This window comes from Clupea harengus, chromosome 1 (assembly GCF_900700415.2).
Source record: "Clupea harengus chromosome 1, Ch_v2.0.2, whole genome shotgun sequence".
NCBI lineage: Eukaryota > Metazoa > Chordata > Actinopteri > Clupeiformes > Clupeidae > Clupea > Clupea harengus.
This window is the reverse complement of record NC_045152.1, coordinates 17,738,755-17,752,599: the sequence shown is the minus strand read 5'-3', so window position 1 is coordinate 17,752,599 and position 13,845 is coordinate 17,738,755. Positions and strand designations below refer to the sequence as shown.

At 43.8% G+C, this 13,845-nt stretch overlaps 1 protein-coding gene across 1 annotated transcript in view; it reads right to left on the bottom strand.

Annotated features, from left to right (window-relative positions):
• The window catches only part of cyth3b (cytohesin 3b), a 32,301-nt gene extending 25,486 nt beyond the window's left edge, over nt 1-6,815 (bottom strand). Inside the window, exon 1 of the mRNA XM_031569243.2 lies at nt 6,388-6,815. Coding sequence (XP_031425103.1) covers nt 6,388-6,415 — 28 coding nt within the window. The 5' untranslated portion in view covers nt 6,416-6,815. The remainder of the gene's footprint in view (nt 1-6,387) is intronic.
• Between the last annotated feature and the right edge of the window lie 7,030 nt (nt 6,816-13,845).

The window sequence follows — 13,845 nt, the reverse complement described above, 5'->3', positions numbered from 1 at the left end:
ACACATACACACACAGTGTGATTAACCAACTCCACTGGAATGGGAGAAATATGACACACAGGCATACATACAGAGAGAGAGAGAGAGAGAGAGAGAAAGAGAGAGAAAGAGAGAGTGAGAGAGAGATAGAGAGTCCGATTAAACACCATTTCCATCAGAATGGAGGAAACAGAAGACACACACAGCTGTGCACAGATCTCTACCAACTAACCTACTTTGGGCTCACACTATATACAATGTGACTCCAGCCTCCTCTTTTCCTCCTCAGTGCACTCACACACACACACACACACACACACACACACACACACACCCACACCCACACCCACACCCACACCCACACACACACACACACACAGCCCTATTTACACATGCACCCCCATACACACACAAAACATCCATACACGCATCACCTCACACAAATGCACACGTCTGTCTGTCTGTCTGTTTATCCGAGATCCGTGTGTTATAAACACAGAAATCTCAACATGCTGACTGTACCGAGTGTTTGCTTCAGCAGACAAACCTGCGTCTCGACCTGGAGCAGAGGAGAACTAAAGCGTAGGGGTGACTTGGGGTATCAAACGGATCTAAATAAATAACACGGCCAGAGAGAGAGCCAATGAATTTTTCAATGATGCTGAATCCTGAGGCATGAAGCGTTTACAGAAGAATGTGTGAGATGGAGGGGAGGGGTGGAGGAGGGGATGGTGTCAGGGTGGTGTCAGGCAGCTGCATAGCTATCTGACATGAAGGATGGAAACAGTTCAAGCTGCAAGCCTGATGTACTCAAGGGCCAAGTGTGGTGCTCAGTTAAGGCTGTTTGACTGGGAGAGGGCATGGGAGGGTGGAAGACAGCTGTACTGTTAAAGCCCACACCATACAGGGCCTCAGAGGACTTGACAAAGAGGTTTTCAAATACATACCGTCATGCAACTCCCACCTCTGGGGAGGGTAACTTAATGTTGCGCTTTATCGACCAAAATCTTATTACATTTCGGTGGTAGTTGGCCACTAATTCAGAAGGCCCACTTGAGAATTAATAACCCAGATGTGCAGAAATAGCACCGGCGGATTCAGAAAAGGAGATGGGCCAAGGAGTGAGTTCTGCATATCATGTGTACTACCACCAGTAACCCTTTACAACCAAACCTTTATTATCATGTGTACTATCACCAGTAACCCTTTACAACCAAACCTTTATTATCATGTGTACTATCACCAGTAATCCTTTACAACCAAACCTTTATTATCATGTGTACTATAACCAGTAATCCTCTATCATCATGTGTACTATCACCAGTAACCCTTCACAACCAAACCTCTCCAACCATCAGCTTACAGATCCAGGACATCAATGACTACATTTGTATGGAGCAAAAAACATGACGTCAATTCATTTAGCATTTTTCCCCCACAGCAACTTACAGTACAGATATGATTTTCTTTTGGCTGTGTGCTCCCTGGGTACTGAGTGCGTGATCTTGATGCCGTTAACACCTTACCATACCACCATAGAACACAAGTAACCTCATCCACAGAAAGCCATAAAAGCACATTTTCACTCTAGACCCGTGATGAGCATCTCAGGAAGATAAGGAGTCCCAGACTCCTTCCTTCCACACAGGGTGTCCCTGACTCCATCTCCTAGGGTGTTCTTATTGGCCAGGGCAGCCCCTGGAGCCCTCGCTTTGACCCAAGGGGTTGAGTCTGGTGCTAATGAGCCCTTCAGCCCAGCATGCATCTCTGTTAGCAAGCAAGCACTCACACAACATGAATGATACACAAACAAAGGAAACTCAATTGAAGCATTAGTCTAGGATACATGAGACTGATATACACTCACACACATATATCAAACTCTACATCCTGCTGATTATGCATCCAGCTAAATAATACAACAAGATGGAGCACTTGCTGACAGTGGTTCTTTAAAACAGAGAGTAAACATTAAGTAACCCTGTCTTCTAAATATAAAAAAGACAAATAAAATGAGCAGATGTCTCTCTTAAAGCCAAATGACACATGAGGCATAATCAAAGAACAAAGGCAACAGCAAGGAAGCAACCTTGCCCTGGAGTCCTGCTCACTCATCGTAACAGCATCCTGCTGACTGAGCCTGTTCCATTTATAGTCTTGTCTCACAACACCCACAACAGTACACTACCGGAAACACAATGGCCATGTTTCAACTCTGTGTATTACTTGATGGACATTACAAACAGGCACAAGTTTAATCTGATTAATTTGCTTTGTTGCAGATTAAAAGGAAAATCTTGGGTTTTATCCAGCACCACTGTTAGCATACCTTTAACATATATATTTTTTCTTATCTTTAATCAATAGCATGGTCTTTCAATTTAAGAGCATTATTTATTCATTTCACATACAGATTTGGTAAGGTATTCCCTCAAAACCTGCCCTCTCTCTCAAATAGACCCCACTCGTGTGCAAATTTGCTCTGCTCCTGCTACAAATTGTTTGTCTGCACTCAGGTATCCTGTTACTTGCACAAACCTCCTGGGCTTCCATCTGAGTCCTCCTCCTCATGCTCTCTTTCTCTTTCTCTCTCTCTCTCTCTCTCAGATTGTTGTGAAATGACCCCATCAAAATTCACCTACCAAAAGAATTCCAGGTATGACGTTGACCAATGAAAAGACAGAGATCTCCATCAAATTTCAAGCCAACTAACAATACGTATCGCAGTACTGCATGCAGTGCCAATGCATGAGTATTTGAATTTGACTGTCATTTATAGATTCTAGCTTTGGATGAAGAACACACACTCAACTGAGTTCAGCAGCATGCACAGGCATAAGTCCAAATCCAGCTCACACACCAGTACTCACTGGGCCAGTCCTACAGCACCAGTACTCACTGGGCCAGTCCTACAGCACCAGTATTCACTGGGCCAGTCCTACAGCCCCATTGCTTGCGTGCGCCCGCAGCAATCAGGAGATACAGCGGAGAGCGTTCCTGGGGAGTTGGTATTGATGGGCTGTCCCATGCTGGTATAAAACCAAACTGGAGACACTCATTTAGTGAAGTTGCTAAATAGGGCTCAGTCCTGGCATGTTTCATAGATGTCATAGATGAGTTCAAATGTATTAAACAATGTGTTAAAGACAATGCATTGTAACTCACTGTGGTTAGAGCACTGTTCTAAGTTGGTCACACTAAGCAGAACCAACTCAGCATCGCTCATGCGCCACTACTACTGAGGGGACTATACGCCACCAGATGAACATTAATACCATTCATATTTAAATGGACAACCAAGATGACACAACACCTGCTTGGATTTGGAAACACTGCATGAGTGAGAATTGGCCTGTGTGTGTTTTGCTCATTGTGTATGGAGTGACAGGCTTATCCTCTGCTGACCTGGGCATCAAGAGTCAACACATTTAGAATTCATCATTACAAATGGCCCTCTCACTTTTGCTTGCCAGAAAATGGTCTCTCTCCCTTTCAAGCGCAGCCTAAGAGCTGGTTTACTGTACCAACGGATCGCAGATTGTTCTTCCTCTTCCTCTTCTTTGGTTTCTCTGGGCTTGAACATCACCGCTACCACCTTCTGGGTGGGTGAGTGTGGGGATATAAATGTTTGGCTTTCCTGTAGAACAAATAGCGTGGTCTGTGGTGGACCCACAGCCCATCAGCAAGCATGTGGTGAATTTGTTAGCATAAGTGGTTTGAAGCCACAGTAAAGGGGGTCACACTAGAGTGGGCTGACTCTAGGAATATGCATGGTTTTTACAGGGCTATATCTTTCAGTGCATACAGTCAGAGTTCATGGGAGCTGACCTGTGAAGCTGCACAAGTCTGTTGAAATGGTAATTGCCACTCTCTTGAATGTGCTTATTTGCTGCTGTGTCTTTTTAATGGGGGGAAATGGACAGCGTTAATCTAAAAGCACTACACAAACACAATGCTCCAGTAATGGTTTAGCAGAATAAATAAAAAATAGCTTTCTTACTTTGACATACATTGTTGTTTTTACTGATTTTTTATCTAACATTTGCTAAATACCTCAACTCTAACTATAACTTTCCACTTCAGCAACCAACATCACTATATCGTTTCTGAGTTTCTAATATATTCAATATTGAATTAGAAACTCCTTGTAATTTTATGGTCACCATATAGTGCAAACTCGATAAGTGTGACATTGTACAGTACAAAACTGCCCCCTCCTCCTCCTCTGCAACCTTCATCTCCCTCTCCCTCTCTCTCTCTCCCTCTCCCTCTCCCTCTGAAACTCACTGCCTGCTAGTAGCGGGAGCTCAGGAAGTGGCTCCCCCACCATTGATTGCTGGGACTCCACAGGGGGGTCGTCGGCAGCGTACGACCCAGGAGGTCTCAGACGAGATCTCAACCAGGGCAGCCTCTCCCTCCAGTGCCTGTCTGATCCCCTCAGCCCCCGCCTCCCACTGCTGTTTGGGCAGCTGGCACCACCCCAGGTCTACCCAGGTGACACCCCCAAAGGTGCCTACTAATGTGGGATTATTTGGGATATGCCCCCTTCCCCCCCCCCCCCCCCCCCCTTTACTGATAAAAGGGGTGGACCCAATCCACAGTGCACATCTAGAGTGTGCAGTGTGTTGGATTAATAAAGCCTGCAACTTAGTTGTGTTATAGAAAACAAATTCAATTCAAATGAAGTCCTCAATTTAAAGACTGAGAGTTGTGTGTGTGTGTGTGGGGGGGGGGGGATAAATGCCAGCACAGTCCTTGAGTTTCCCACGGTTCTCTCTCATGTAGATGGTGGGGGAACACTTAACTGCTGTCTTGTTCTCTCTCATGTCGATAGTGGGGAAACACTTAACTGCTGTCTTGTTCTGACATTTAGCTCACAATGGTTGCAGGCGAGCCCAAGAAAGGGCTGGTCCTGGAAGAGCCGTTAAAAGGCTAAAAGGACCCGGAGCTGGGTTTCTTTTCAGCTTCCATTACCGGACCATATGCCCGTCAGTGCTGACATTTCCACACGCTTACACACAGACACTTGGGCAGCACAAAGAGGCCACTGTGTCCTCAATAAGAACAGAAATACACAGCCTAAACTGCCCACTAGAGGCCAGGCCAATTGTAGCACACACTTCGAATGCACATTTCTAAAGATAAATAACTCGCCACCTACAAAAACCACATCTACTTTGTCTAAGGAAAGCCTGCAGAACATCACAGAAGCGGCAAAGAGGTTCCTCTGGTATCCACGCTTGGAACATTTGTTCTATCATTTGTTTTTGTAAAATGGTTTTCATAGATGGCATTTTTAATGGCAAAAGAGCTATTAAGAATCCTCCACATTTTATTTTGTCAGCCTGGGTATGTTTCCACAAAACATTTGACTATCCAAAAGGCACCCAAGCAACATTGTTCAACAGTGCCAAATGGGACAAGTGAGACTTTCTTTGGATGGCAATAAACCCATTTTTGTCTTTTTCATTATGAGTGGAACTTCCATCATTATGGACCTCTGCCAGCCAAATTCCACTGTGTCAAATAACACTTGTCAGACACAAAATACTTTCCAGCACACAATAACAGACGACATCTTACTACACACTTCCCTGTAGGACCTGTTGAGCCCAAAAAGCTGAGTGATTAAAAGCACCCGGCGTCCAATGCAGAAGCGTGTTTATGACAGGGCTCTCTAGAGGTAGATGATTTCTCACTACGCTTCGCTGAAATGTAGGTCATATCGTACGCCTGCCTTCAGACACCTCCGCTTCCAGGAGATGGTATCCTAGCCGTCGTCCTTAGTAAGAACTTACGATCATTTTCTCAGTGAGTGTCCCCTCATGGTCAAGTACTGTAGCCAACAACAGCTGGTTCTAGTCCAGACCAACATTAAATGTGCCCTCTCCCCTGGGACAGAGCACCACATTCACTGCCTATTCAGTCTCTTGATCTGATGAAGTGTGCCACAGGACAAAGTACACTTTATACACAAATAATAGTAGGGCTTATCCAAAGAAGGACTGGAAAAAAAACTAATGGGATGGATATATGGGTCTGGCGTTATACACTGTATATATAAAATGCAGCATATCATAAACAGCACTTAACTCCTGTAGATGGGAACAGGGAAGAAATCGTAGTGGAAGTCACACTTCTCCAGTATGTTTTAAGACATGACATTAACCATGGCTGCATATTAACCACCACTATAAAACCAGAAACTGTCGAGACAAAAATAGGGTGGCCTGTACATAACCTAGTGTGTGCATAGCCATAGCTTATTAAAGGATATTCTGTCTGCATCTGTTTATAGTCTATTTCTGGATCGAGATAAACATGCAGACATGTGTCATACTACAGGTTCCACGCATGGCGTTGATACAGTGCTGGGTACATCTCTTACTGCTGAAATGACAAACCTACCGTGGTTATCCTCGTCCGTGGTTGTCATTATGAATCACAGGTGAAAACGAGTGAAAATGGTCCAAAACAGTATATGTGAGTTCGTGTCGCGAAGTCTTCCAAATGCAACGTTAACCAATTTGTTGCACTGCCGAATACAACTGCTTGGCTAAACGTTGGCTAAATAGCGCTTGTGATGGACAGAAACGTCATGATTTGTGAGTCGCTAATTCTGGGCATAAATTCACCAAAGCCACCGATACGGCTTTCGTTGTTATGTCCTGCGTCGACGTAGATTTCAGACTGAACTGAGTGGTCGCTTCAATTAGAGTACCGCTCACAGATAGCCTACCATCCAGCTGGAGATACGTCCCCTTCATCAGAGGCGACACTCACATCTGTGCTCCACCACTCCCCCTCATCCTCTCTACGTCATCCCGGTCCGTCCCGCCCTACCGCGACAGCCACTGGCAAGGTACCTTCACGTGACTGATGAAAGGTGCATTGTATTGAAATATTGCACGGGATTACGCTAACACCTTATATATACTAACATGACAGAGGGGAAGAGATACATTCTGCACCTTGCAATTTAAGTCATATATATGTATATCTTGTCCTCATTCATTCAATCTGTTTATACATCCGATGTGTATAGGCTACATACGAGACGAGACCCAAAGCTGGACACTATTCATTTGAATGTAAAATCGATATTAGTCCATGAAGCCGTTGAACAGACAACATTTGTCGCAACGTGACTATTCACAAACTACTTGCTAAGCGAAGTGAAGTCAAGAATGTGCAGTCGGGTGGGAGTGAGGCGCACAGACAATGTCTGAGTTCCAACACACGGATTCAGTTATCATTCCTGCTTTATGAAAGTGGAGAAGCTACGTTTTCACATTTGTCTGAGAGATGAAAAATGAGAATGATTTGAAGCCATCATTCCTTTGTTTACTGGCGGACTTTGCATCGACAGGATTCAATACATTGTTTCTCTCATGTTTCAAGGGTCAAATTATTATCGACACAATGTGAAATGCAAGATGCAATAATATCCGTAAGTGGGTCAAATGTTTTTCAACTCGTATTTATTAACTCCCATACTCAAGTATCATGTGAATGGTATTTAAAGGTTGGAAAGTTGGAAGTGAAGATTTTGACACTGGTTTTGCCTACAATGGGAGTACAAGAAGTGGAATGGAAAAAGCAGAGTTGCACTGACAACATGAACAGTGCTAGAGAAAGAACTTAAAAACCGGATCTGAATCTGAATTATTTAAAAATGCCTCCCTGTCATTTTGATCTATTGACATGTTCACTTCAAATTGAAGCCCAACCAAAAGATAAGATCAATGGGGAGCTTATGTGTGCCAAACGTATGCAGTGGTACTTACGTGTGTGTGTGTGTGTTTGTGTGTGTGTGTCAGTGCACGTGCATGCAGTACAGGGGGAGACCACATGGAGAGCTGGGGGCCTCTGGTTTGGGGGAGTATTTCCTGCGTGGGGGTGCAGCTGTCCAGCCTCGTGCAGGAAACATTCTGTTTTCTTAGTTTTTCCCTGCACCCCAATTTATAGGGTGGAACACTAAAAGGCAGGCAGGCAGTGTAGATTATTTTTTTTTCAACTTCAGTGTATATGCGATCAAGGCAGTAAATGGGTCATGCACATAATTTTAGTGCACAGATACAGTCAACTGTCCATTTCTCTAATTTGCCTATATGCTGTGTTTAGTGAAGTCATGCATAGTTAACTGCAGCACACTAATTGCCTCCACTGAAATTTCAAGAAGGCTGAATATGCAAACTCTCTCTCTCTCTCACTCACTCACTCACTCACTAGCTCTTTCTGTGCACATGTGTGTGTGCATTTGTGTGTGTGTGTGCGTGCATGTGTGCATAACAAGTGTCAGACAGACGTGATGGAGGCTCAGATCAATCCCATCATGCTCCCCTACAGAACCCACATGGAATTTGGCAACACATCACATTCCTTCACAGTGAGCTCAGTGCGTCCGTTCAAACAGTAGCATGGTTAAAAAGCGGGGCATGTGTCTGAGAGGGCTGCCCTGTCTGCCCTGCTGCCCTGCTGGCTGGCTGGCTGTCTTGCTGGCTCAAGCGCTGCCATGATGCACTGAGCCCCCACCGGAGGGCGGGCCCGCCGGGCAGCATATGTCGGCCAGATTATGGCCTCCGTCAGAGGAGTTGGCTGTGTGCTGCTGACCGAGTTCACGTGCCCTGATTGAGCAGTCAGATAACCAAATTTCGGCATGCTCCAGTCGCCCCACTGTTGCCGGGGGGCATAACGTGCCCCTCAGCCTCCTATATCCCAACCCCCACCCCAGACAAGGCTCACTGCACCCTCTTTTTTCACCCTCTGTGTGGAGAATCAAGGGTGAGTGCCCCTAATGTGGTGTACCATATGTTTTAACAGTGAGCTCGTTTAAGATGCGCTTCATGAATATATATATATATATGAATGGATATGATACTGTATCATTTATGACATGCTCAAAAAATGATTACATGAAAGATGGTTACTGGCTGGTTATAATGTCACACTACCAGGCATAGGAAGAGCAATAGTTGGCAATTTGACTTGACTGAATTCTTTCTACTTCGTTTACCTGCCTCACTATTGCCAGAGTATCACCTACAAGAAGGCACTGTATACCTTTGCATGAAATGAGGAAGCTGTTTCAGTGGATCTGTGAGGTTTGTCCACGGAGATATGTCATGATAGATGTTGCTACTCTGAAGTTACAGGATAAGCTACTCAGTGTGCCAGACCTCACATCTGCAGCATATACTCTCTACTGTACACATAACCATGGGACCTTCTGAAAACACTACAGAATAATTACAACTATAACCTTCTAGAGAGGAAAGGGTCAGAGATACGTGATTTGCGCTTAATTCCATTCGAGGTTTAGCGACATTCAGCAGCAGACTTTCCAGTTTCTATTCCAAAGTCAGGGAGCCAGCTCTCCCTGTTATTTGAGAAGTATCCTACTTGAGAAGTAGGAAAATGCCCAGAGTTGTCCCAGTGTCTGTGGAGGGATGTTAGGGAGTGGGGTGGGGGTGCTTCAGGACAGCCTCTCTCTCTCTGGGAAGGCATGTGGGTGTCAGAAGCTTCCTGTTGAGCGAGGCTCAGGGATATCACTGGGTCGCAGGAAGTGCATTGCATCTGCAGGCCTTCCGCCATCTGCATCGTTTCAGCTCCCTCCCTAACACTCTTTTCCACAAGCTGGAGAAATTCATCAGTCACTAATGGGTGCTTTAACATATCCACTCCCATCCTTCCCAAAGAGACTATGTCCTTTCCAAGAGGACACTACAGTGTGTGAAGAAATGGGTACATTATTTTAATGAATTTGTTTGTATTCTAGCTAAATTAGCTAAGGAGAAACTACATAGATGGTGTATTTACAGTCTCTCAGTCCATTAACAACACGTACAGTACATGGGAACATCTAAGAGGTTTTGCTCAAGAGGTCATGCTTTAGTAACTGATTCCATTTGTGTCTTGCACTGTCTTCAAATGAGGGAGGCAGGAGGGAGTAGACTACTACTCAGCAATGGCATGGCACACAAACATTGGTACCTTTGAAGACTGGCAATATTGCAGGATCCAATGCCTCATTAGCTTCCACTGCCAGTTCCAGATTAGAATGGGAACGGGATATTGCACAGCGGTCAAAATCACTGCTCAAGTATAGAGCTTTGGGTACCACTTTACAATAAGACTACCCTCATAAACGATTTATAAATGGTTTATAATTATGTTATTAATTAGGTTGTAAACACTTTATAAATCATTAATAAACAATTATAAACAAGTTATAACAGTTTTCATACATGAAACACTAAGCAATGGATGAAAGTTGACGCTTTTACCTCAGCTCTATGTAAAAGATGACTTCTGTGTACTATTTCAAATGACGAAGCTAGAATGGCCCTCTTATCCTCTTGTAGGCCTACCTCGTGTGCTGTCGTTTTTTTCCATGACATGCAAAACATCAACATTTAAATTTGCATTCCAGTAGTTTCCTGTGTTTGACAGTATCCCCAGACACTGGATTGACCATTAGACTGTAATATTTTTAATGCCGGACACTGGGTGATTTGATTGGGTGAATATTGATTGCACTTATGAAGGTCTTGACTACAGGCTGCACGGAAACAGTTTTACCCAGTCAGTTTTTAGAATTTTCCTTTTGACTGACAAGAGGGGTGACAATTATTCTTCCCTTCAGGTTCGCTCCCTGACAACACCTCCCTTCTTTGTACCTGCCGTACACACGCAGTAAAATGGTGTTCACTTGCTTAAGGTGATATGGTTCCAGCCAGCAAAAACATGGCAGGATATGGGGTCGAAACATTGTAGACTCAGCCCATGAAGTCAGACTGAGGATTGGTGGGGCTGCCATTCAAAATGGTGACAGGGATTCCCTGAGTCTACAGAGGACTGCTCTGAGAGAGATTGCCTTTTCTGAAATGGTGTAGAGGACTCGGCCAAACGGTATCACATCAGGGTTACACACCGCTTAACTTTCAACCAGATTGCCCCTCTGTCCCCTTCACTTTATTTGCATGTCTTACACAGGGGTGCATGTATACTCATGTGCAGGCAGAGATGCCGATCAGGATATCCTTGAGGGGAATAGATTTGTAGACTCCCACCGCTCCAGTCAAATGGACAGTTTAATGGACAGGGGCTGTTGTTAAGTATCAGGACAGCCTATGAAATGGGGACATGGATTTATTTTACTACAACCAAACAGGATATCAGTGTAAGTTACTTATACTGACCGTGAATGTTAAAAAAAAACATGCATGACTTGGGCTGAGAGAAGCTTCAAACCTCAGCTAAGACATGGAACAATGGCGTTTCTGCACTCCCCCTCTCTAGCCCAGTAAGCTCATGTTTTATTTGAACACATGCATGGGCGTCGCCACAATATAACTTAGGGGGGACACGTCCCCCTCACTTTAAAAAAAAAAGTCGTTTGGACCCCCCCACATTTGCCATCAAAATATTTGTGCATGACTGGTCTACTAGCCCAGCGTTTTTTCTTTCCATTGCTTCACAATCAAATCCATTCCATTTTATCGGTAGGGGGAATACCCATAACAATAGAAATCCACTCCGCGTTTTGCTGGTTTCCTACACATCACGCACGCAGATTCAACTCCCATACTCCTTGATCGAAGCGTCTCGCTAGCAGCTAGCACTTGACTTGGTTTCAGACATAGACTGTCCCACAGACGAGATGGACATGAGGTTTTTTCGAGGAAGAGGAAAGTAAGTCAGAGTTGCCCAAGTTTTCCCTTTAGTGGCCAAAGCACCCTTATGAGACATTCTCTGGCTGTAATAGCATTAAGTCAAAAAGATCATTCTGCAAACATTATGGTTATAGCTAGATAAGCAAGCTATTTACCTAAAACTAGCACTAGGCAATACCATACTTCAGGGGTCTTCAACCTTTTTCAGCCCAAGGACCCCTTGGCTGAGAGAGACTGTCGGCAGGGAAAACGCATGCCTAAGGAATGCGTGTTGAAACCGGATATCGTCACTTTACTCCGGTCTCTGGTTGGATAAAACTTGTCAACAGAAATGGACAACGACCTTTGATTTATTCTTTAGGAACCATGCCGATGCCGGACTTTTAAGGTTGTGTGACGTTGTTGAAGTTCAAGTTCAACATTAATAGCGATTGAATTACCCTTGTGTCGTGTAATCGCTAGCGGTAAATAAACGTTAATAACTTGAATGACTGATTAAGGATATATGTTACACATCACAAACACACGTAATCGATGGGTTTTGGGGGAAATGAGGTAATTGGTTAGCTTAAATTGCAGTATCTTAGGCGAGCTAATTGACCTGGCTAGCTATAGCGGAATTAACAGTGCTAGCTTTGTGTTTGGTCATATAGCTTCGTAAAAGTTCGGTTAACAAGTCATTTGTGTGTTTAGTTGTATGACTTCGTAAAAGTTCGGTTAACAAGTCAATTGAGCATTAAGCCACCTGACTATAATGGGTCTATTCATATTAGCATGCTGACGTTATACTTATTAGCAGCGAGGCTAGCTAGCTACTATGTGTTCCAATGGATTGTTGGTCTAAGCGTTAGCTTCAGTTAAGTCCTACAATACTCTGCAACATTCGTGTACCACATGAACAACTAACCGAGTCAATGTAGACATAGGTTAACAAGTCACTTGTGTGTTTAGTTGTATGACTTGGTAAAAGTTCGGTTAACAAGTCAATTGAGCATTAAGCCACCTGATTATAATGGGTCTATTCATATCAGCATGCTAATGTTATACTTATTAGCAGCGAGGCTAGCTAGCTACTATGTGTTCCAATGGATTGTTGGTCTAAGCGTTAGCTTCAGTTAAGACCTACGTGTACCACATGAACAACTAACCGAGTCAATGTAGACATATAAAAAGTTGTGTAGATAGCTTTATTCACATAAGCCGTATAACTTCACAAAAATAATAATAATTTAAAGAAAAGCGATCGTTTGCATGTCAGGCGATCAACACAACTTCTCAACTAAAAAAGTAAAGGTCCTAATCAAACGGAGTAAAGTGACGACTTCCGGTTTCAACAAGCATTCCATAGGAAATGCGTTTTCCCTGCCGACAGAGACATTGAGCAGGGACCCCCACCCCCGCCGCCCCAAATTTGGGCCTGATATTCATATGATTTATTTGGAACTAAGTGTCAGTCACACACACACACTCCCCTACACATGTTTGAACAGAATTACAAATCATCTGTGACACACAACTTGTTTCAATTTATTCTGTTTATTATTGACATTTTTTCTCCCTTACAGTTAGCCATCACTCTGTATTCAATTAGGGAGGGACAAAGAATTGAGTAGCTTGAGAAGCTTAAGTATGGGTGAAATATCTCATACCTAGTGAGAGATCTGACGTTTGAGAATTCATCATTCATGTCTTTGGCAACAACATTCTCCCTATGAAGCATGCAGTGCGTCATACATGGCTCTTGCACCGTCTGTGCACATCGCGACACATGGTATATCATGTTCACGGAAAAAACTGTCGATCACTTTGAAAATCTCTGAACTTTTTTTTACCTCCAGGCAGCTGCTTACAGAATATAAATTCCTCCTGCATCTCATTTTGGTCGACAAATCACAAAAAAGCTAAAAGCTGAGCGTCGTTTGACACATCGGTGGATTCAGCTAATTGTAGTGCAAAATAATCTGCCTTTGGGAGTTTTCCGACTAGTAGTGCCCTCACATCAGCTGCCAATTCATCAATAGGGCGGGCATTGTGATGCTTTTCAGTTTTTTTACGTACTCATCCTTCCCAAACATTGTTTTGCACATATCACTAGCTGTTGGCAATATTAAACTTTCTGCAATTATGTATGACTGTTTGGTCTGAGCGACACGTAATGCAACTTGATAAGAGGCTTTTAAAGCTAGCTCGC